The sequence below is a fragment of the Panthera leo genome, chromosome E3, assembly GCF_018350215.1.
Source record: "Panthera leo isolate Ple1 chromosome E3, P.leo_Ple1_pat1.1, whole genome shotgun sequence".
Classification (NCBI taxonomy): domain Eukaryota; kingdom Metazoa; phylum Chordata; class Mammalia; order Carnivora; family Felidae; genus Panthera; species Panthera leo.
The window spans coordinates 24805726-24828291 of NC_056694.1; the positions used below are offsets into that span (position 1 = coordinate 24805726).

A 22566-nucleotide genomic window follows, 5' to 3' on the forward strand; every position below is an offset into this window, starting at 1 on the left:
AAGAGCCTTCCCTGCTAAACCACTCCCCGCGCCCCCCCCCGAACCCCGCAAATGCCGAAGAGAAGCCGGGAAGAGAAAACAGGTCGCAGCTACCTCCGCCTCAGTCGCAAATAGAACCGCAGCCCCGGCTGCCCCCTCAACCGCGCCAGGCTTTTGAACGGGCCGGAAGTGGGAGTCTGACGACTTCCGGCAGTTGGGCTGAGAGGAGAAAGGAGAGCGGAGAATGGCTACCAAGAAGTTGGCGCGGTACGCGAGGGGTTTGGGGGGCTTGGGGTGGCTCCTGGTCCGGCGCTGGGGACCGCGGTAGGGCTAGGCAGTGGGCATCCGCGGTGTCAGGCTTCATGCTCTGTATCCCGGCGTCTCCGACCTGCCTGCCTTCTCTGGCCCGGACTGAAAGATCTCTGTCTGGACCTCGGTCTCGAGCCTCAGGCCGCCCTCTGCGCGAGGGTGGAAGGACCGGGTTCGCGACTGTGTGGCGTTGAGCCCGTGTCTGCCCATTCTAGACCTCGGGAAACGGGTTAAAGGTGACAGCGCCTGGTAGGCCGTTCCGAGGTCTCAGACAACCCCCACTGCACCTGTCAAGCGGTTCACCCCATCACTTCCTCGTGATACGTTTAATTCATAATGTGAATTAATTGTGGCCTTCTCCCTGATTCCCGGTCAGGCTGTGCACATTTCCGATTTCTAGATGTACTGTAATAATGTATTAGAAGATAGCATGGGCTTCAGAGTTGGACGATCCTAGGTTCACACACCAAATCTGTGTTCTTTGGCAAATCACCGAGTGTTTTCTTATCCATAAAGTAGAGGTAGCAAAAGTGACTACCTCGTACTATTGTTGAGGATTGAGATCACCAGAGTTCAGTGCCTACTATCTAGTAAGCAATCAAATAGATATGAGCAATTATTCCCAGCTCTTTGCACTTCCATCACACCTCCTTTTTCTTCTTTTTTTCTTCCCCCATCACACCTCTTAAACTAAAAACTACAACAGGAAGTGTCTGCCTGGTTAAACTCTACCAGTTGTCAGAGTGGTTTGTCTTAACATCTCAGTAAGCCCAGCCCTTTCTGTGGACTCCAGTATTACCTTACAGTCTTTTACCATGAATGTCCAGTTTCGTGACGCAGGTATATTTTGAGCTCCTAGAAGACTGGATCAGCCCAATCTCCTCAGAACTGTGCTTTGCGCATAGCAAGGGCATGAAAAATGCAAAGGCAAAAATAAGTTTGTCAATGCGTCTTCTGCAATCATTCAAGTTCCTCAGTATTTACTGTAAAATAAGGGGAGCAGAAAGAATTAGTCTAAGTTTGCAAATATGAACTTTGAGGCTCATGCTGGTAAAATGACTACTAAAATCAAAAGAGGGTGACAGTCAGTATAAGAACCAAGGTCTTTTGCTCTCAAAGTCTAGTTCAATTTCCTCTAACATTGATACATTAATAACGAGGGTTATATCATTAGTTTGTTAGCATATTCAGACAGGAGCGTGAATGAGTTTGTTGAACATACTGGGTTGTTTTACATTTTTAGGCAGCTTGGATTAATTAGAAGAAAGTCAGTTGCACCAACAAATGGAAATGTAGGAAGAAGCAAATCCAGTAAGTAGTGTGCTTCATTTCTTTACATGTTGTATCCTTGCACTTTTAATGCCGGTAAAGCATAAGGATACCCTTTGTTTTTCAGAGCAGTTGTTTGACTATTTAATTGTCATTGATTTTGAATCAACATGTTGGAATGATGGGAAACGCCACCAGAGCCAAGAAATAAGTAAGTCTGGACTGCTAATGACCAAAGCTAGCCCTAGAGGAGTCACTTTAAAGTTTATAGATACAGGGGTACCTAGATGGCTCTCTTGATTAAGTGTCTGGCTCTTGACTTTGGCTCAGATCATGATCTCAGTTCATGGGTTCAAGCCCATGTCAAGCACTGCACTGGCAGTGCAGAGCTTTTTTGGAATACTCTTTTCTTCCTTCTCTCTGCCCCTCCCCTGCTCATGCACGCTGTCTTTCTCAAAATAAATAATAAATAAACTTAAAAAAATAAAGTTTATAGAATAAAATCAGTCAATAGTTTATTTTTCTTTTCAAATTTTTATTTAAATTCTAGTTAGTTAACATACAGTAAAATATTGGATTCAGGAGTAGAATTCAGTGATTCATCACTTACATACAATACCCAGTGCTCATCCTAACAAGAGCTCTTTTAATACCCATCATCCATCTAGCCAGTCCCCCACCCACCTCCCTCCATCAACCCTCAGTTTGTTCTCTATCTTTTAAGAGTCTTTTACGGTTTGCTTCCCTCTCTGTTTTTTTCTTTTTTCTCCCCTCTCCCATATGTTTATCTATTTTGTTTCTACATTCCACCTATGAGTGAAATCATATGATATTTGTCTTTCTCTGACTGACTTATTTCACTCCATCCATGTCATGGCAAATGACAAGATTTCATTCTTTTTGATGGCTGAGTAATATTTCATTTCAACAGTTTAAAAAAAACAGATAGTTTATGAATTGGTAGTTTACTATAAAACCTGACTTGACCAAAGGAGAGAACAAAAACCTAATATCTAAATGTATCATCATATAAAATAATTTTAGAATTCCATACAAAATTTCAGTTGTATAGAAACTGAAAAAAATACCTTTGCAAAAAGGAGTACATTTCAACTTCCGTGTGGTCTTCTTATTTAATTGTGGTATTCAAGAGTTTTAAGTAGGTATACTCAAAATTTTAATATTCTGACTTATTCTTTGGCATAGTTTTATTATAACTGTTATATCACACTGTTTAGGTCATTTTAATATGCTTTTACTGAAACGATGGTATATGGTGCTATAAGCTATATATATATATATATATATATATATATATAATTTATGTATATAATGTATACAATACTGTATGATGGTACATTATGTTTAATTTAGAGTGATTACATCATTAATATAACAATTATACATTCCAGTGTCAATTGGTGATTCTTTCATATAGTTGAATTTCCAGCAGTATTACTGAGCACATCAACTGGAGAGATTGAATCTGAGTTCCATACTTACGTTCAGCCTCAGGAACATCCGATTCTTTCTGAGTTTTGCATGGAACTGACAGGCATAAAACAGGTATGCCCTATCCTTTTCCCTTTCTCTCTTCTCATCCTACCCCTCTCCCCCAGAAACAAGTAAGTGTGATGCAAATATTAAAATTCATCAATCAGTTAAGGGTTGCCTGGGTGGCTCAGTTGGTTAAGCATCCAACTCTTGGTTTTGGCTCAGGTCATGACCTCACTTTTCATGACATAGAGCCCCGTGTCTGGCTCTGTGCTGACAGTGTGGAGCCTGCTTGGGATTCTCTCTCTTCCTCTCTCTCTGCTCCTCCCCTGCTTACACTTTCTCTCTTTCTCTCTTAAAATATATAAACTTAAAAAAAAAAACATAAAATTCAGTAATCAGTTTTAAAAAGAAAGGGAAAACTATATACCACTTGGAATTAGATTTATGCACTGTTAGGAGAAATAATGTTCCCTCTAGAACTCTGTTGGAATCTTTAAAAATGAAAAAGAATAGCATAAAAATGAATATCAAATTTATTTTATGGAAATTAAGTGACATCAAATTTCTGTCAGTCAGGATTTAATTACTATATTTCTGTGTGATTTTAGGTAGAGCAACCTAATTTTTCTTATCTTGCAGCATTCTAATCATTATATTCTCTTGCATGTGTTTTAATATCTTTTTCACTAAATAAACTCTTTGCCAGTCCAAACCTCTTCTTTTTTATATCCCCCTATAGTGCATAATTATGTGCTAATGATGTGTTCAATAATTATAGAATTTTATTGTTGAATTCAAATTTTGTGGCTTTACTCAGGCTCAAGTTGATGAAGGAGTCCCTCTGAGGATATGCTTATCTCAGTTCTGTAAATGGATTCAGAAGATTCAGCAACAGAAGAAAATTATTTTTGCTACTGGGATTTCAGATCTGTCTAATTCCGAAGTAAAATTATGTGCATTTGTTACTTGGTCAGGTAAAAAATAAGTTAATATCTATAAATCATTAATGAGTAGGATTACTACTATGTAATTCTTCATCTGTAGTAAGAATTATACTTGTTAACCTCTTGGGACTCGAAAAGAAATCTAAGTGCCTAACAGATGTTAACCAAGGAAAGTAAGTTTATTCATATTTTTCAAATTACCATTCTGGGATACCTTAAAATTTTAAGACTTAACTTTAAGAATATTTTTAGATTTTTCCTCTCTGTTCTTCTGGTTCCAGGCAAAGATGATTTAGTGAAAACTCTTATGCTATTTTCTACAATCTTGAATAAAAAGAATCTTAATTCAACTCACATCCTTTGTTTTCACACTAGGAAAAAATGGGTTATTAAAGTAGATGTTTTGTATGCCTGTGATATAGCATTGCCATTAATAGGCATTGATAGCAATGCTGTGCCATTGATAGCATAGCATTGATAGTCATATTTGGTTTTAGGTTTCTGTAAGATGTCTGGTTTCTCAGTTACATTAGTATTTTCCTAGAATTTTAAAAACAGATAACCTTCTCCATGTAGGCCTTGTAACTTGACACCTTATTCTTCTTTCTGAAATATTTAGTGTGTTTTTTGGGGTGTTTAAGAAATCATTTTGAAATTTAGTTACCAACTTAATTTCTTAATAATAAATTATGTGGGGCGCCTGGGTGGCGCAGTCGGTTAAGCGTCCGACTTCAGCCAGGTCACGGTCTCGCGGTCCGTGAGTTCGAGCCCCACATCAGGCTCTGGGCTGATGGCTTGGAGCCTGGAGCCTGTTTCCGATTCTGTGTCTCCCTCTCTCTCTGCCCCTTCCCCGTTCATGCTCTGTCTCTCTCTGTCCCAAAAATAAATAAAAAACGTTGAAAAAAATTAAAAAAAAAAAAAAATAATAAATTATGTAAAGTGAATAATTGTTAGATATTAACAGCAATGAAATTTTATTTTATATTATATAGTATATTGTTATAGCATACACATTATAGCTTATACACTATATATGGTACATATACTATAGAATATAGTATGTTTTGGTGGTATACTGTATACTATTATGTATATTATGTTTTTCTAGTATATATGCTGCCGAAGCGAGCACTATATTATGTTTTTATAAATTTTAGTATTTTATTTTATATCATCTTTCAACCTTTTATTTATAAATGGTGATAGCATACATAAGTAAAAACTGCTTGGCATCTTTGAATTTGTTCTATTTTAATATACTTAATGCAGACTGGGACTTGGGGGTTTGCCTGGAGTATGAGTGTAAAAGAAAACAGCTGTTAAAACCTGTGTTCTTAAATTCTTGGATTGATCTCAGAGTAACTTATAAGGTAAGGGTCAAAGATGGGGGCATGTTCACTTTTCTTCTACTGGAAAATGATGAAACTTCATCCCACGCATGGCTATAGGTTACTATAAATGAAATGTTTTCTTTTGAAACTTTTACATAAATACATTTTTTTTTTTTTTTTTTAATTTTTTTTTTTCAACGTTTTTTATTTTTTTTTATTTTTTTTTGGGACAGAGAGAGACAGAGCATGAACTGGGGAGGGGCAGAGAGAGAGGGAGACACAGAATCGGAAACAGGCTCCAGGCTCCGGGCCATCAGCCCAGAGCCCGACGCGGGGCTCGAACTCACGGACCGCGAGATCGTGACCTGGCTGAAGTCGGACGCTTAACCGACTGCGCCACCCAGGCGCCCCTACATAAATACATTTTTTAAAGTCTGTAAAACAGCACAACATAATAAACACATTCCAAATCTAATAGAACTAAAAATTATGAAAAGTAAGTGGTTAATATATAGACTTTCTAATAGTAACTTTTTTTGGATATGTCTTCTTTTATTTGATTAGATTTTCTATAGAAGAAAACCAAAAGGACTAAGTGGTGCCCTGCAGGAAGTGGGAATAGAATTCTTGGGAAGAGAACATTCTGGTTAGTATAAATTAAAAATAATTTTATTATCTAAGTCATTTTATTTTTATAAAATCTTTCATATGAATCTCATGTTTTTGGTGATGTCATTAATAAAGAATATCCTTCAACCTAAAAAAAGCTCCTAATCTATACTATACCATTCAAATTATTTCTGACTTTCTAATTACTAGTATTGTAGGATAAAGACTGCCATCTAGTGGGTTAGTTGCTAAAAAGAATGGAAATTAGCTAAATCAAATGGAGATTTAACAAATGCCCAGATAATACATTGAATTAGTGAAAAAACCAAACAAGATCATTAGATTACTCACAAAACATGGCCCCTACAGAATGTTGCTTACAGTTTTGCGAACTGTAATAGATTTTTATCTTCTTCTCTATAAATGTGTGTGATCTTGTCTTTATTGGTACAGTTGCCACAGCTATTTGCTAGTCTAATTTATCATGATTAAAATTAGTAGATGATTATAAATAGTATGCTCCAATTTAAATTGTGATTTCTTATTTTTGCTATACTTCTTTATGCTGGTACTACTGAATTCAGTGTTTGATATCTATTTACTCAGGGTTGGATGATTCTCGGAATACTGCCCTTCTTGCTTGGAAAATGATCAGGGATGGTTGCTTAATGAAAATTACAAGGTCCTTGAACAAGGTTAGTGGTATCTTGCCTATTTGGTTATATCAAACTCCAGAAGTAATCATAGGTTCATGGAAATACAGATACCATTGCATGCAATCATTGATAAATCAATGAATGATGACATTTTTCTTTTTTTGTCAAATCATATAGTGTATAATAAAGAAATTATGAATGTACAGTTTCTAAAACTATTCTGTGGAATCATAGGTTCCCACTAAGAAGAATCCCAAAATTTTGGCCAGAAATTTGAATACGAATCAAGTTGAAGAAGCATCGGCCTGCAACAGTAGCATTTGGGGTCTGAGCACATATGATAGGGAGCCTAAAAATACAGTAAATTCTCATGAAAAAGTTCAGTTGAGGTCAGCTGGTATGAATTCTCCTATAAAGGGACAAGATCAGTTCCAACTAAAGAGCAATGTAAAAGTGGGTCTTCACGGTGGCAAAGACTATTTATCTCTTTTTAATACAAAGCCCTCTACTTCCCTGGAGCAGTTGCAGTCTCCCAGCTTGAATACACCTATGCAGAAGCACATAAAAAATGAACACCTTGCATTTAGTACCAAACCTATGTCTTCAACAGTTAGTTCAGAATTGGTACTTATTTCAACTACCATTTCATCTGTTAATCATATTTCTGATATGGAAATGAGTTCTGCTCTTGATTGTTTACCTATGTTGGCTGATTGGGAGGATGTAGCTTTACTGCCAGCATCTCAGCCTGAGCAAAATATAGATTGTATACCTCCCATTAATGACTCAAACTTAGACACTTCACTTAATTCCATAGAAAGATTAATGATTTTAAAGGAAGGCACAGAAGAAACTCCTCAAAACTCTGAGACCTCTAAGTCTATTGTTTATAAGAGTCCACATACTACTATTTATCGTGTAAAAGATGCCAAAGATCAAGGTTCAGTTGCTTCTGACTTTAAATTACCTGAATGCAAATCAAGTAGCTCCAACAGTATTAATGCCAGTATGTCTCATCCTTCAGTTTTGGGGAAATACCCCCTCCTTTTAGGTAGTACTAAAAGGAATCCATCCAGTCTCCCAGCTTTCCCACCAGCAAAAAAACAGTCCTTCACTATTCATGAAGAAAAGCCTACATCATCTGATGGCTTCCCAGTGAGAAGTTGTTCCCAGAAGGTCCTCCCCTCTGTCTTAGCTTCTACAGTTAACCTAGAAGGACCTTGGAAGAGTGGAAAAATGACACCTCCATTATGCAAGTGTGGCCGAAGATCTAAGAGACTTGTTGTTTCTAATAATGGACCAAACCATGGAAAAGTCTTCTTTTGTTGCCCAAATGGGAAATACCAAGAAAATAGAAAATGTTGTGGTTATTTTAAGTGGGAACAAACACTTCGAAAGGAGAGAGCCAACAGCAGCGTTCTGTCTTATTTTCCGGGGGGACCCACTTGTAGTTCCCCAGAAATAAGCCATATTTGTGACAGAAATGTAAATTTTTCTACTAAAAATTCATTGAGACTCAGACCTTCAATGAGGAATTGATAAACCTTCCCTATGACTAAACTGTGTTTTTACTTTAATGTGACTTTTTGTGTGATAAAGAGAAAAAAGTGTATAGGGCTACAAGTCATGGGGACTTAGCATATCTGAGTTCTGTAGACTGCACTGGGGCTATTACACATGCATGCACACACACTGAAAATGAGAAAAAAATTGATTTCACACACTTTGAATTTCCTTGATCAGTTATCTAACACTTCTCTTGTATTCATTCATCTATGAATCCTGATTGTTCCTTGAATTTCCAAACATCATGAATATTCTGATAATCGTCTTACACTTTTATTTTTGTCATATATTAACGTGCCAAATTTATCATACTTTTATCAAGAACCACAAATATTTTATATATTCTATTAGACTAGATATAATAAACAACAATAGTATATAACATCCTTCTTTTACAGGTAGACCTTGAAATAAATTTAAACTGTTTTTAAATTACTTGAATAAAAATGTGACTATTAAAAATCCCTAGTCTATTTTCAGATAGACGCTTGTACTTTGAGAATTAGGAAATCTAACTGATATATTTTTTTTTCTAAAAAATTTTATTTATTTTGAGAGACGGAAAAAGAGCACGAGAGGGTGGGTCCAGGGAGGAGAGGGAGAGAGAATCCCAAGCAGGCTCCACGCTGTCAGAACAGAGTCTGACAGCAGGGCTCAAGCTCATGAACTGTGATATCATAACCTGAGCCTGAAATCAAGAGTTGGACACTTACTGACTGAGCCATCCAGGTACCCCTAAAAACTTTTATAATAAGTTGTTTAGTTTTATTTCAAAGCTTGAAGATTTGTTCTGATTTGTACATCAACATACCAGAAGAATTACTCAACTAGAGTTTGAAAACCAACACATCAGAAACTTGGTTTGGATAATACATGTTTAAAAATTTCTCAGCAATTGATGGTATTCTTTTTATATTACCAAAGTCATGAGAACATTGACACTAATGCAGAGGAATTTACCGAATATTTTATTTCAAAATTCAGCCTCTGATGTTATAACCACAAGATATTTATTTAAAGATTTTTTTTTTTTTTAAGGAATCCCTGCATCCAATGTGGGGCTCAAACGTACAACCCTGAGATCAAGAGTTGCATGCTCTACTGACTAAGCCAGCCAGACACCCCAACCATAAGTCATTTTAAATCAACAATTTACAAGTATACTATTATATTTTTAATCACCTCTCCATAATCTTGTGTTTGTACAGTCTTTGTTTTATAGATACTGTGATAAATAATAGAATGGAATGGATTTAAATCATTTCCCATTCTTTCTTCCTTAGTTCATTTCTTTTTATCTTCCCACTGATAGTCTTTGGCAACTCTTGAATAAATTCTACCTGTTGGTATCAAGGGAAGAAAATTAGCCAAGAAGTTTTCATCTTTAGACAAATCCAATTATATAGCAGTTTTATTATCTCTAAAGTGAAAGAATTAAGGTACCCATCTGGGTGGGTTTTGGTAACAACCAAAACAGCAGAGGTATTGTTGAGGAGTTTTTTCTTGGTATTTAGTATTTACTACACGTCCAGTTAGCCAGATGACCCAAAAAATTATGTCAAGAATTTCATTTTAATCTCAAAGATTATGAATCTTATCCATGTCATTAGTTCAGTTTGGAATATTTGGTGTGGCATGTTTGAGGAGAATATTCATTAAAATGGAAAAAGTAAACAGCTGAAGTTTTTCAGAACACTAAGCAAATTGTCATCATAATTAGAATACCTACCTTTCTCGGATATTTATAAGGTGCTGTAATTTTTTTTACATGTTCCTGAATCTCCTTTTTTAGTTGTTCTTGATCATGTGACTTGTAATCATGGCTCAGAACAATAAAAGCCTTTACTACCTGAAAAAAAAAAATTGAAACACCAGGAAGATATGTTATGCATTTTTATGTTTCAGTGTGTCTTGTTTACTTTCTCTAACTGGGAATCTAAGTGCCCGGGATTGGGGGCAGAAGGCTTCATAGGGTTTGATCCCAGCTCTGTGCTCTTAAGCCAGCCATTGGAGTCCCACACCTCCTGTTCTGTATCTAATTCAAGAATTTCTGGGACCCCTGCTTTGCCAATAACTTGAACCTTCTTATCTAAAAACATCTTGAACTTTACTTTCTGACCTGTTTGTGTTTCTGAGCTGTCTTTGCTCTTGACTTCTTGCCTCATCTTTTATTTCCTTCAAGAAAATTTCCTCTTAGAAACTTGACAATGTACTAAGTACAGTCTCTTGGGTAACAACCTAGCCTATCTAGCCTACTTTCTAGATCCCCACCCTCAGTATGGCCCTTATAAAGAGTATTCACACTTAGTTTGCCATATCCTTGTGGAAGGGAATAGTTGAGACTGCACACTCTTTATTCCAGAGACACTTGTGTTGATGTAAGACTGTGAAGATTCCAACAGCCACTTTGCTACTACTCTGACCAATTACCTGGCCCTGAGAAACGAGCAAAAGTGGTAGTGACCGTTGTTCTCTAATTGACAGAAGACAGGGAAGACTTCATCACTTTATGCTCACAAATGCTGTTTTTCAAAATTCACTCTTCTTTGAAGTGTTCTGGAAAATCCTGCCCAGTTTTTGGATCATGTATATACGCATTTATACAATTTTATCCTATCCATTTTTTGATATTTCATAAAATGTTTTTGTGTTTATACCTACTCTTCTGCTTTATCAACATTTTTATGAATTAAATTTATCCTTGCTATAAGTGAATAATTCAGATGCACATTGAGAACTAATATTTGTAATTATTAGTTTGCATATTGATGACTTGTACACCTTGGATAAGGTCTACTTTATTTTTATAAAAGTCTTTATAAATCATTACATAAGATGGTAAACTAATAAGAACACCCTAACATGGTTAAGAGCATGAACGTTAAAATCAGACAGCCTGGGTTCGAATCACACTTGGTTGTGTAATCTTGGGGAAGTTAGGATACATTTCGGTGCCTCAGTTTCCTTCTCCAAAAAAAAAAAAAAAAAAGGTTGTGAGAATTAGATAAGCTTACATATACAGGCCCTGTGTAGGGCTTATAATACCTGGAACATGCTAAGTCATCAGAAATATTAAGTATTAGTTGTAGTAGTATTAGAAGTACAAGTTTTTTGTTTTTTGGGTTTTGTTTTGTTTTGTTTTGTTTTAGAGAGTGTGTAGCGGGGAGAGGGACAAAGGGAGAGAGAGAGAGAATCTCAAGCAGGTGCCATGCTCAGCATGGAGCCTGATGTGGGAATTGATCCCATGACGCTGGGATCATTACCTGAGCTGAAATCAAGAGTCCAGATGTTTAATTACTGTGCCACCCAGATGATCTGTTTGTTGTGGGTTTTTTTGTTTTTTTTTTTTAATTTTTTTTTTTAACGTTTATTTATTTTTGAGACAGAGTGAGACAGACCATGAACGGGGGAGGGTCAGAGAGAGGGAGACACAGAATCTGAAACAGGCTCCAGGCTCTGAGCTGTCAGCACAGAGCCCGACGTGGGGCTCGAACTCATGGACCGCGAGATCATGACCTGAGCCGAAGTCGGCGGCTCAACCGACTGAGCCACCCAGGCGCCCCTGTTTGTTTTTTTTTTTTTTTTTTTTTTAATTAAAATCCTTAAGTGGGCTTCAGAATTTCTCTCAAATTCTATGCAAAATTTTGCATTTTTATGAGAAGAGCCTACAGTTGTGCTATTTGATATAGTAATCACTAGCCACATGTAGCTGTTTAAATTTAAATTAAAATGAAATAAAAATGTTCTCAGCCACACCAGCCATATCTCAAGTGCTGTATAGCCATGTGTGGTTATTGTATTGGATGGTGCAGATAGAGAATATTTATGTCTGTCATTGCATTAGTCTATGTCCAATGTCCTTCAAATTCCAAAAAGCTGTGTGATCCTACTGGTGGAGTTCAGAGTGAAGGAATAAGTTTTAATCACCAGCTCAATTCCCTGCTCTCATCTATCTGGAATATTGGGGGCCTTGCCTGGCAAAGGGGACCTGAAGAGTGGCATGGAAACTTTAAACCCAAACTACCATTTGACCAACCCCAAAAAGAATGAGCTTTCAAGGGTGCCTGGCTGGTTTAGTCAGTAGAACATGTGATGCTTAATCTCAGGGTCGTGAGTTCAAGCCCATCGTTGGGCATTTACTTAAAAAAAAAAAAAAAAAAAAAAAAAAAAAAGGAAGAGCTTTCAGGACTCCTGTCTTATTCACAGTTTTTTTGAATTCTCTACTTGGCTACCTACCCAGCCTACTTTTCTAATTGCTGCCTTGGTTCCTACCTTTGACCTTGCTCCCACCCCTGATATGTGATGCCAGCCTATCCTCCTCAGCTACATAAGGGACCATGTTGTTTCCAAACCTGGGGAATAACGCGATTCTATCTAGCTGACCTCTGACATCCTATCCTACTGTGAACCTGAGTTGTTGGCATTCACACCATCCCTGCATGGAAAGAATTCAAATTCCTTATATATATTTTCAGTCTTATCTTTAGCAATTCTTTCCTGACTAGCATATTTACTAATGACCATGTGACTTGCAAAGTTAGCGAATGAATCATTTAATTGTGTTTCCATAAACTGTTGAAAAGTATGTTAGACAGCCAACAAATTATAAAGTGGAGATGAATCCATTTTTTTTACCTCTCCCCTGATGGGATCAGGGCTGCTGACAACAGCTGCCTCTGCAACTGCAGGATGCTCAATCAGGGCACTTTCTACCTCAAATGGTCCAATTCTGTAACTGGGAAATAAACATATGACAGGAATATATAAAGGTGAGCAGCAGGTTCACTCTAGAACACACTGATGATCAATTAACTTAGACATATGCACGGATGAAAAAGAAAATTACCCAGAGGATAATATGATATCATCTGATCTTGCGACAAACCAGAAATACCCATCTTCATCCATATAGCCCCGGTCCCCAGTGATATAGAAATTGCCTCGTAGGGTTGAAGCTGTTTTTGTAGGATTATCCTGTGAAACAAGTAGCATTTTGTTAATATTACTGTGAATGTGATTCTTCTGTTCGGTTGGATTTTTAAGTGTTGAAGGAGAAAAAAAAAAGTTTGGTTTCTTTGAGAAGCCTTGGAATGAAGAGGAGCCAGTGCAGGAAGTAAGGATGCAATTCCAGCATTGAGCTAGCCCAGTCGAAGAGAGGTAAACTACAGTTACAAAGACTAGGCATGCTGCCATCCTGAGAATTGTCTATGATGATCACTAAACTCTCTGCAAGAGTTCAGAGCTCCAAGATATGGGCTAATTAAGTCTTTTGCTAAGTGGTTAATATCTAATACGGGTAGGAAAAGCGAGAAGTGAATGCTTAGAGTTAAAAGAAAGCACCAGCACCTAATAATTCAAAGAGCAGTTTTTCTGTTTTTGTATTTTGTTTTAGAAACAAAACTGGTTCTGCAACTTGGTAGGAGGAAAAATGAAGGATTGTTACATTATGTAAAATTCACTGACAAGTAGAACCTGGACTTTTGATTATAGTGATGCAAACTTTAAAATATATATACTTCAATTAGACATGAAAATAGGTCTGCAAACAGTAGGGAGCCTGTAAAGGCTCTAGTGAAAGACATTTACTTAATCCCACTGCCCCACTTTCTTTCCCTCTCACTGCTGTTCAGAAGGGAAACCACTAATCACATTTCAGGAAAATGATTGGGTGCTGTCTTCTATTGGAGATGATCAGTGTATACAAAGAGGGCTGTTTTTCTAGGGCTCCCTTCTCTTACCCTCATGGGCCTGGAGCAGTGATCTAGCCCAGGGAGAATAAGCATTTGGGCGTTTCTTCAGTTTCCTACCCGAGGGATTACAATTCAGGACAATGAGTCTCTCAAAAAGCCAAGCACCTATCCTACGTGTGTTTTGTGGCAAATAGGGATAGTTACCAAGCACTTTTTAAAATATGTATTTTTGTATTATTTATTCATTTTGAGAGAGAGAGAGAGAGCGAGCAGGGGAAGGGCAGAGAAAGGGAGAGAGAGAATCCCAATCAGGCTCCACGCTGTCAGCATAGAGCCTGTTGTGGGACTCGATCCTACAAACCATGGGATCATGACCTAAGCCCATATCAAGAGTCAGTGCTTAAATAACTGAGCTACCCAGGCTCTCCTTTTGAGAATTAAATAGGAAATAAATCTCTTACTATGTAATAAGCAAAAAGGCCAAGTGGTCGATTAGGTAGGACTTGAATGCCAATATCTCCTTCTTCTCCAGGAGGTAGAACATTGCCATTTATGTCTAAAATCTAGGATAAAATAGAATGATTTATTTAAGGGAATATTTTATTTAATGTGCCAACATGTTAAATTTTTACTTTGCATGTTTTGTTTTGTATTTTAAGTATATTTTAATTCCCAAAAGAAATATGTTTTACTTAAATTCTTACTGCAAAATATATTTTAAAATACAAGTTAGCAAAACGTGAAAGAAGAATAAAAAATGTCTTTAATTTCACTATCTAGCAATAATCACATTTTTGGTGATATTTTTTGAGACAGTATAGACATAGAAAAAAATAGAATCACTTTATATATACTGTTTTACAGCCTGCTTTTATCAATTGGCAATATATCTTGATTATCTTTTAAGTAAATATTTCATTACCAGTTTTTCAAAATTTAACTGTGGAACAAACAAAACCTTACTTCAGGAGCCCATTATAAGCGAGGAAAGGGGAATGTTCTCTGGTGGAGACACTGGTGATATGTTAAAAGTCTTGCTTTCTTACCTTCTCCCCAGTCCTCTGATTCTCTGAAGTGCCTAGCATTTCGTAAGCACTGACTGCATTCCAAGTAATAAATGCTAGAGCTCTACGTACTTCACGTGTATTGTTTTCTTTAGTCCTTACAAGGGTCCTATCTGGTTATCACTATCACTATGCTCATTTTACGTATGAGGAAACTGAGGTGCAAAGTTTAAGCAACAAAGTACATGACTGAGCTGGAATTCAAATCTCAACAACCACACTCCAGATCCTATCCTTTTTCATCATTACACTTCTTTGTAGAATCTCTTCAGGGAGTTCAGTCCACTTTTTAAAAATCCAGATGCACATTTCTCAGGTTGATTGCTTAATTCGTGTGCCAGATTTTGCCTTAAGTAACTTTTAGCTGTTTTTAAACATGAACACTCTACTTTTACATATATCCTCCAAGAGCCTTCAAACCCAGGTTTGTGTGAAATGGCTTGTGTGGAAAATAAGGGTATAATACTTATTTGGCACTTTCCAGATGGAAATGAGCTATGTCTCCAAAAAGAAACTTGAAAGGCAAAGGAATTCTAAATGTAAAATCTTACTTTTAAGTTCTTGTAAATAAAAAAATATAAATTCCCACCCAGTCATCTAAAGAATATTTGGCTCCAGTATCAAGGAATTACTGATGGAAAGGAGATGTTTTAAGAGTTCTAAATACTTCTCACAGACTACTCTTTAATAGATGAGAATGTTCTATTTCCAGAGAGAATCATGTTCCTTATTCAAGTGTTCTTAAAATCATGAAAATTATGGGCTTGGAGCTTTGAAGTTGCAAGAATCTCATATCCAGCTGGTTGGAGTATATCCCCAGATTCCAGGATGTCACTGCAGATGCTCTTATCTAGGTAACAAAAGCAGTAATAAGAGCTCTTGGGGAAAAGTTAAAAATGAAGATAGCTGCATTAGGGAAATGCAAATCAAAATTACAAGGAGACACCACTTCACACCCATTAGGATGGCTACTATCAAAAAAACAGAAAATAAGTGTTGGTGAGGATATGGAGGGATTGGAACCTTTGGACATTGTTGTGGGAATGTAAAATGGTATAGGCACTGTAGAAAACAGTATGGCAGTTCCTCAAAAAATTAAAAATAGAATTACCATATGATCTAGCATTTCTACTTCTGGGCATATACACAAAAGATTTAAAGTCATGTTCTTCAAGAGATATTTGTAATAGCTAAAATGTGGAAAGAACCCAAGCACCCATTGACAGATGAATAGAAAAGCAAAATGTGTTATAGCCAATCCAGTGGAATATTATTCAGCCTTAGAAAGGAAGGCAATGCTGACACATGCTACATGGATGAAACTTGAGGACATTATGCTAAGTGTGAGAAGCCAATCACAAAAAGATGAACAGTATGATTCCACTTATAAATAGTAGTCATAAAAACCGAGAAAAAACTGAGGGTTGATGGGGGGTGGGAGGGAGGGGAAAGTGGGTGATGGGCATTGAGGAGGGCACCTGTTGGGATAAGCACTGGGTGTTTGACAATAAATCAATTTGACAATAAATTTCATATTAAAAATAAATAAATAAATAAATAAATAAATCCTGAAAAAAAAAAATAGTTGTCATAGAGGTAGAAAGTAGAATGGTTGCCAGGGCTGGGGGCATTGGGGAATGGGAAGTTACTGTTTAATGGATATAGAATCAGTTTTACGAGATGAAAAGAGTTATGGAGATGGATAGTGGTAATAGGTACACAATATTATGAATGTATTTAATACCACTGAATTATGCACTTAAAATGGTCAAGATGATAAATTTTATGTGTATTTTATTATTTATTTTTTTAATTTATTATTTTTTTTGATGTTTATTTATTTTGAGAGACAGAGACAGAGCATGAGCAGGGGAGGAGCAGAGAGAGAGACACAGAATCCCAAACAGGCTCCAGGCTCTGAGCTGTCAGCACAGAGCCCGACGCGGGGCTCGAACTCACAAACCGTGAGATCATGACCTAAGCCGAAGCCGGACGTTCAACCGACTGAGCCACCCAGGCGCTCCTATGTGTATTTTATTACAATAAAAAATTGGGGGGGAAATGAAGGTGATGATGCTGAGTGGGGATGCATGATAGAGCAGTTTTCCTCTTGGCCACATCCTTTGTGCATTCAAATATAGTTGCTCCAGAAATCCACAGGGCTTAAATTAGTGGGAAAGTGGTGATACATTGCTGTTGGGATTCATGTGAGCACAGCTGTACTGTGAGAACTTCATAGCAATGCATGTTGGGAATTGTCACTAAGAGGGAAGAAAGGAACACAACTTTGTGAAATGCCAACCTGATTGCATATAATGCAGACAAGAGAATGTTCAACTATCAATATTTCTTTCTCCAACCTAAGGCATCCTATAAACCAATGAACTATTATTAAGCCTGTTTACAGAATGTAACCAGGGCTCCCTGACCATCTCTTCTTAGAAAAGCTTTTCAGGGGTCCCTGGGTGGCTCAGTTGGTTAAGTGTCTGACTTTGGCTCAGGTCATGATCTTGCGGTTTGTGGGTTCGAGCCCCACATCAGGCTCTCTGCTATCAGTGCAGAGTCTGCTTTGGATACTCTGTCTCTCTCTCTCTCTCTGCCTCTCCCCCCCCCCCCCACCCCGTTTCTCCTTCACTCTCTCCCTCTCTCTCTGCCCTTCTCCCTTTCACACTCTCTCTCTCAAAATAAATAAATAAACATTAAAAGAAAAAAAGAAAAGAAAAGCTTTTCAAAGGAAGAGAATGCAAGGGAGAGCTGAATGATAGTAATGGCACCTATCTTTTAGACCTTTATTACGTGCCAAGAACTTTGTTATGCTCTTTAGGGATATTATCTCACTTAATCCTCACAAGAAACCTATGATATCAGTTTCATTATTAGGGCGATCAACCATCTCAGTTTGCCCAGGACAAAGGCAGGAGAGTGTCCCTGGGATGTATGACTTTTAGTGCTACAACCAAGTAAGTCCCAAGTCGTTCACCATAGTCCCTATTTTACAAATCAAGAAACTGAGACTTCAACAATTTACCCAAAGACATTCAGCTAGTGAATAGTAGAGCCAGATCTGAGCCATCAGGCAAGCCTATCTTTAAAAAAAAAAAAAAAAAAAAAAATTATGTTTATTTATTTTGAGAAAGAAAGAGAGAGAGTGAAGACAGAGAGGGAGACACAGAATCTGAAGCAGGCTCCAGGCCCTGAGCTATCAGCACAGAGCTGGGCATAGGGCTCAAACTCACAGACCACAAGATCATGACCTGAGCCAAAGTTGGAAGCTTAACTGACTGTGCCACCCGGGCACCCTGAGGCAAACTTATCTTTAAACAAGGTTCTCAGCAACATTAAAGTAAGGGAAAGAACCCAGCATCTGGTTTATTCTATAAACGGTGACATCAGCAATCAATTTCATCTAAATTTTCTCAGACTTAACCTAATCATAAGAACTGGGGCACTTGTTTAAAACAAAGATTTCATTTTCATCTAGAAGGGGCCTGAGAATTAGTGTTTTAAAACAAGTATCCAGGTGATTCTTATGATCAGAAAAGCTTTGGAAGCATTGATCTAATCCATAACTAACCCTCATTTAGTTTGGTTCTAAGTTCTCCATTCTGTCAGCTCATCCATTTTGTGTTTTTGTTGCTATGCTATGGTTTTCTCTTATATATTAGTGTAAGTTCCTTTGGCTATACCTGGCTTTGGGTATGTTGATCTGAGAACATTTCTAACCCTGTAAAAAGTGTGCAGATAGGAGAATAGGATGCTCCCTAGGGATCAGGTGGTAATAATGGCCATGGTTAAAGAAAGCCAGGAAATGACCTGGTAGGACTAGGGAAAGATAAAAATATTTCAGCCACTGTAAACTGTAACTTCCTTTGGCCTACTTGACCCCTCAGGAGGTCTTGACCTCCTTCATCAGAAAGGGAACAGTGCGATGATGTGATTAAGAATATAGATATTGGAACCAGATTGCTTGGAATTGAATCCCAGCACTAGTAGCCACTAGCTATGTGACTTCTGGTGAATTCCTTCCCTCTCTGTGCCTCATCTGTAAAATGGTTCTTGTTTATTTTATTCTTTATTGAATGACAGTTGACATACAATGTTATATTAGTTTCAGGTTTACAATATAATGATTTGACAAGTTTATATATTATGTTGTGCTCACAAATGTAGCTACCATATGTCATCACACATTATGATTACAATACTATATTGTATTGTATTGATTGACTATATTCCCTATGCTGTATCTTTTATCTTTATAACTTATTCATTCTATAACTGGAAGCTTGTATCTCTCATTCCCCTTCAGCCATTGTAAAATTGTTCTTATATTGGTATGTCTCTTATAGGTTCTTTCTGGGAATCAAATGGATTAGTACTTATAAAATGCTTAGAACTGCATGGCACAAGCCACTGCTTTGCTAAAAAAAAAAAAAAAAAATGGAGACCATTAAAGTAATATCTCTAATCCATTTCTAATACGTGGAAATTAAGATATCATGGAAGTAGCATGAAATCATCACCAGAACTAGGAGTGTAGGGGTAGGTGGTAAACAGATTAGGTTGTTAAATATTCTCCTGGAAGGGGATGTGCAAACCTTAACATCAAAAGCAGGAGATGGCTTTCCCATTGAGCCAGACTTGATTTTCATTCCCTTAAAATTTCCACAGATTAGCACCTAGTTAAGAAGAAGAAAGAATAAAGTAACATTACAACTAACTTAAAATTAATTTATTCACCCACATGCATTCATTCAACAAATAATTATCGAAAATTTATGATGAACCAGACTCAAAAATAAAGCAAATTTTCTGCTCTCAGGGAGTGTAGAGATAGACACTAAACAAAGACATACAGTAAAGTTATAACACTTAATAAATTGATAATTACTAAAATATCCATATTTATGAAAACATACCTATATTAGCATAATACTTGTTCTGCTTTCTATTTAATACATTTGTAAATTTTATTTTTGGTATATTAATTTTTGACCATTCTTATGGTTTATAAATAGAAGCATTATAAAAAGACACTATGAAAAATTTCTTTCAGCCTTTCCCTTTTCTGCTCCATTGTATGCCTCCTTTTCCTTACATAATAACCACTTTTGTTATGAGTTTATTCACTTCCTCTAGAATTTCTTCTTCTTATGTCTACAAGCTCTTTAAATAACCCCTTTTAGAGTATACTTGCCAAGGAGTTATCTAAGTGAACTCTTAATATTTTAAGTAGCAAGGAACTCAGAATTTTCCATTTTTGAGGCAGCTGTAAGAAAGTTCGCTCTTTCATAAGGGGAAATCTGTCTGTTGATCTAGCATTCTTTCATTTAAAATATATTTTAATGCCCTTGCCCTGATCAGGTCTATAGTGGTTTTTCTCAGTGAATGGCTACTTAAACAACTGTATCTGTTACAGTTGTAACTTTTTTTTTTTGTAACTGGTTTCCCTCCAACTTTCTTTAAACTACTCTTCTAACCACTCCTCTACTGCCCTATCCCTCAAACAATTGTAAGGATACAATAAACACTTATTTTTAAAATTTATCAGTTATATAAATCACTTTTTATTTATCCAGCTAACTCGAGTCCGTCCCTGTCTTTTCAATGAGGTCATATACCGTTTCTGTCTGTCCATATCCTTCATAGATATCCAGACCTGTTCGGTTTCTCCATTGTTCAGTCACTTCAGGATTGATTGGTTCCCCAGCACTCACACAGTGCTTTAAGCTTTTGAACTTATAGCTTCTCAGAAAACAAATAAGTTAAATTTAGGAGACAAGAATAGAGAGAAATGAAAATTAGTGTTATTTCTAATGAAATTCAATATGAAATGTTTTAGTTCCTTCCTTACTCCTCTCTTCAATACAAACAAAATGAACAAACCCTTCTAACATCATAAAATGACTCCCAAGATGACTCCCAAGACATCCATTTTTTTCCCCTCTTATTTTCTGGGAGTGTGTGATTTGTTGTAAAAAAAAAAAAAAAAAAAAAAAAAGAAAAAAGAAAAAGCAAGCTATGTCATCCTCAGGGAAGGTATCTCATAATAACATTTTAAATCAGTGATTAAGAATTTACCAATTGTATGGTTAAATTCACTGTGGAATATTTATGCAGTGGAATCCTATAGAGCTGTAAAAGGAAAAAAAAATAAGGAAGCTCCTGGACAGTGTTGTCCAATAGAATTTTTTGCCACAATCAAAATGTTCTATTATCTGCACTATCCACTGCAGTATCACCTAGCCCTATGTGGCTACAGAGCACTTGAAACATGGCTAGTGCAACTTTGGAAGTGAATTTTTAATTAAAGTTAAATTTAAATAATTGCATGTGGCTAGTGGTTACCATATTGGATAGCACTGGATAGCACACAGTTCCAGGATGTACTGTTAGCCAAAAAAAGGAAGGTGCAGAACTGTGAGCATACTATGTTTCCATTTATGTGTATAAAAGAACAGGGGAAGAATACTGGCATATTGGTTTGTATAAGCACAGATTTCAGGGAGAAGGAGAACTGACACTGAGGACAAGGTTTGGAGGGAGACTCCATTCTATAATCTTATATACCTATTGAATTATATGTCGTATGAAATATTTCCTATTCAAAAAGTTTTAGCAATTTTAATGATTTAAAAATATTTACCAATGTGCCCTTTCAAATGGAATCAAGAGTAAAAGACATTCATCCTTTTTTCCTATTTGCTAGGACAGGGCTCCAAGTTGGAGTAATTTCTCTACTTTCTCAGCTCATGTAACATTCATCATCCAAAAGATTGAACACTTTCTTATCCATAACCTCTGGGCTCAGGGGTATACCTGTGACTAAACCCTCCCTTTTCTCACCTTTCTTGGGGGAGCCTGCCCTGGATGTAATAATTATGATTTAAAGAATGAAAGCAAGAAGGAGAAGGGGGTGAAGAGATTGTTAAATTCTGTACCTACTAGTGTGGAACTTTGTTTTTAGGCAGAAAGATCCTTTATTTTATGGCTTACTCTTCCTCTCTCCTACCCCCACTAAGTGCCTATTTACCAACATTTCTTACCTGGTCATATCATTCTGTATAAGCATTCGGTATGCAGTCGGCGCTGAACAGAAGACGGTGATGGGAAACTCGGAAAGTGTCTGCAATTTAGAAGTAAACTCTTAGTCTTACTACAACTTTAATAAGTTGCTAAATGTTTATTTAGGGCACAGCACAACTTAAACATTGTTTATTCTAACATAAATGCACTCACACCTTTTGCCTGTATATCTTTTCAGGATAAATGACTTACCAGGTGTGAAATACGTTAAATCATGTTGTTCACTCTGATTTCTGCAAGCTACTGTATTCATCAGTCCTGTCAGGAACGCTGCTAAAGCATTTCTAAATGGTGACCTCTTGTTCTCTGCCTTACCTGAAAGATGGAAGTTGGATCAAAACGTGGCAAATAATGTGCAAATACACATGCTCCCTGGATCCATGGAGAAAAGACACTGCTCCATGCAGACTTTGCCCAGCCTGTGTCTGAGGTATTCCATATCACATCTGAAGGTGTCAAATCCAGCCAGAACCTGGGAAAACAAGGAATCATCCTGATATATGTAGGAAAAACAAATTTAAAAGACCAATAAATGAATCATCACCTCCGCAGTTTTGACATGTCAA

The 22566-nt window shown here is 36.9% G+C and overlaps 3 protein-coding genes across 10 annotated transcripts in view; 1 reads left to right on the forward strand and 2 right to left on the reverse strand.

Annotated features, from left to right (window-relative positions):
* The window catches only part of REXO5 (RNA exonuclease 5), a 37842-nt gene extending 37665 nt beyond the window's left edge, over positions 1–177 (reverse strand). The window contains exon 1 of the mRNA XM_042922086.1: positions 94–177. The gene's annotated coding sequence lies outside the window, so the exon portion shown is untranslated. The remainder of the gene's footprint in view (positions 1–93) is intronic.
* ERI2 (ERI1 exoribonuclease family member 2) lies at positions 159–22357 on the forward strand. Of its 6 annotated transcripts, none has more exons than XM_042922097.1 (9): positions 159–246; positions 1532–1599; positions 1685–1768; positions 2996–3123; positions 3872–4028; positions 5268–5368; positions 5894–5975; positions 6545–6633; positions 22179–22357. In XM_042922097.1, the coding sequence occupies exons 1-9, from the start codon at positions 224–226 to the stop codon at positions 22185–22187; spliced, it is 741 nt and encodes a 246-aa protein (XP_042778031.1). In that variant the 5' UTR covers positions 159–223; the 3' UTR covers positions 22188–22357. The 6 variants fall into 6 exon arrangements, with proteins under 6 accessions (XP_042778031.1, XP_042778030.1, XP_042778024.1 ...); XM_042922096.1 differs by lacking the exon at positions 22179–22357 and adding an exon at positions 10523–10742; XM_042922090.1 differs by lacking the exon at positions 22179–22357 and adding an exon at positions 6829–8815.
* Positions 9056–22566, reverse strand: part of ACSM3 (acyl-CoA synthetase medium chain family member 3) — a 46898-nt gene continuing 33387 nt past the window's right edge. For 2 of the 3 annotated variants that reach the window (XM_042922098.1, XM_042922099.1), the window contains exons 6-14: positions 22316–22472; positions 21961–22040; positions 20536–20662; positions 19513–19593; positions 14312–14413; positions 13007–13134; positions 12796–12895; positions 9890–10009; positions 9056–9500 (exon numbers count right to left, since the gene is read on the reverse strand). In XM_042922098.1, coding sequence (XP_042778032.1) covers positions 9414–9500; positions 9890–10009; positions 12796–12895; positions 13007–13134; positions 14312–14413; positions 19513–19593; positions 20536–20662; positions 21961–22040; positions 22316–22472 — 982 coding nt within the window. In that variant the 3' untranslated portion in view covers positions 9056–9413. The remainder of the gene's footprint in view (positions 9501–9889; positions 10010–12795; positions 12896–13006; positions 13135–14311; positions 14414–19512; positions 19594–20535; positions 20663–21960; positions 22041–22315; positions 22473–22566) is intronic. The other variant, XM_042922100.1, reaches the window with a different exon arrangement.

What these genes read in the sequence shown, in the direction of transcription:
- ERI2 (XM_042922090.1), top strand. Translation starts at nt 224, where the DNA reads ATGGCTACCAAGAAGTTGGCGCG. An exon ending in CCACCAGAGCCAAGAAATAA is followed by an intron (nt 1,769 to 2,995) that starts GTAAGTCTGGAC and finishes TCTTTCATATAG; the next exon opens with TTGAATTTCCAGCAGTATTA. An exon ending in AACTGACAGGCATAAAACAG is followed by an intron (nt 3,124 to 3,871) that starts GTATGCCCTATC and finishes GGCTTTACTCAG; the next exon opens with GCTCAAGTTGATGAAGGAGT.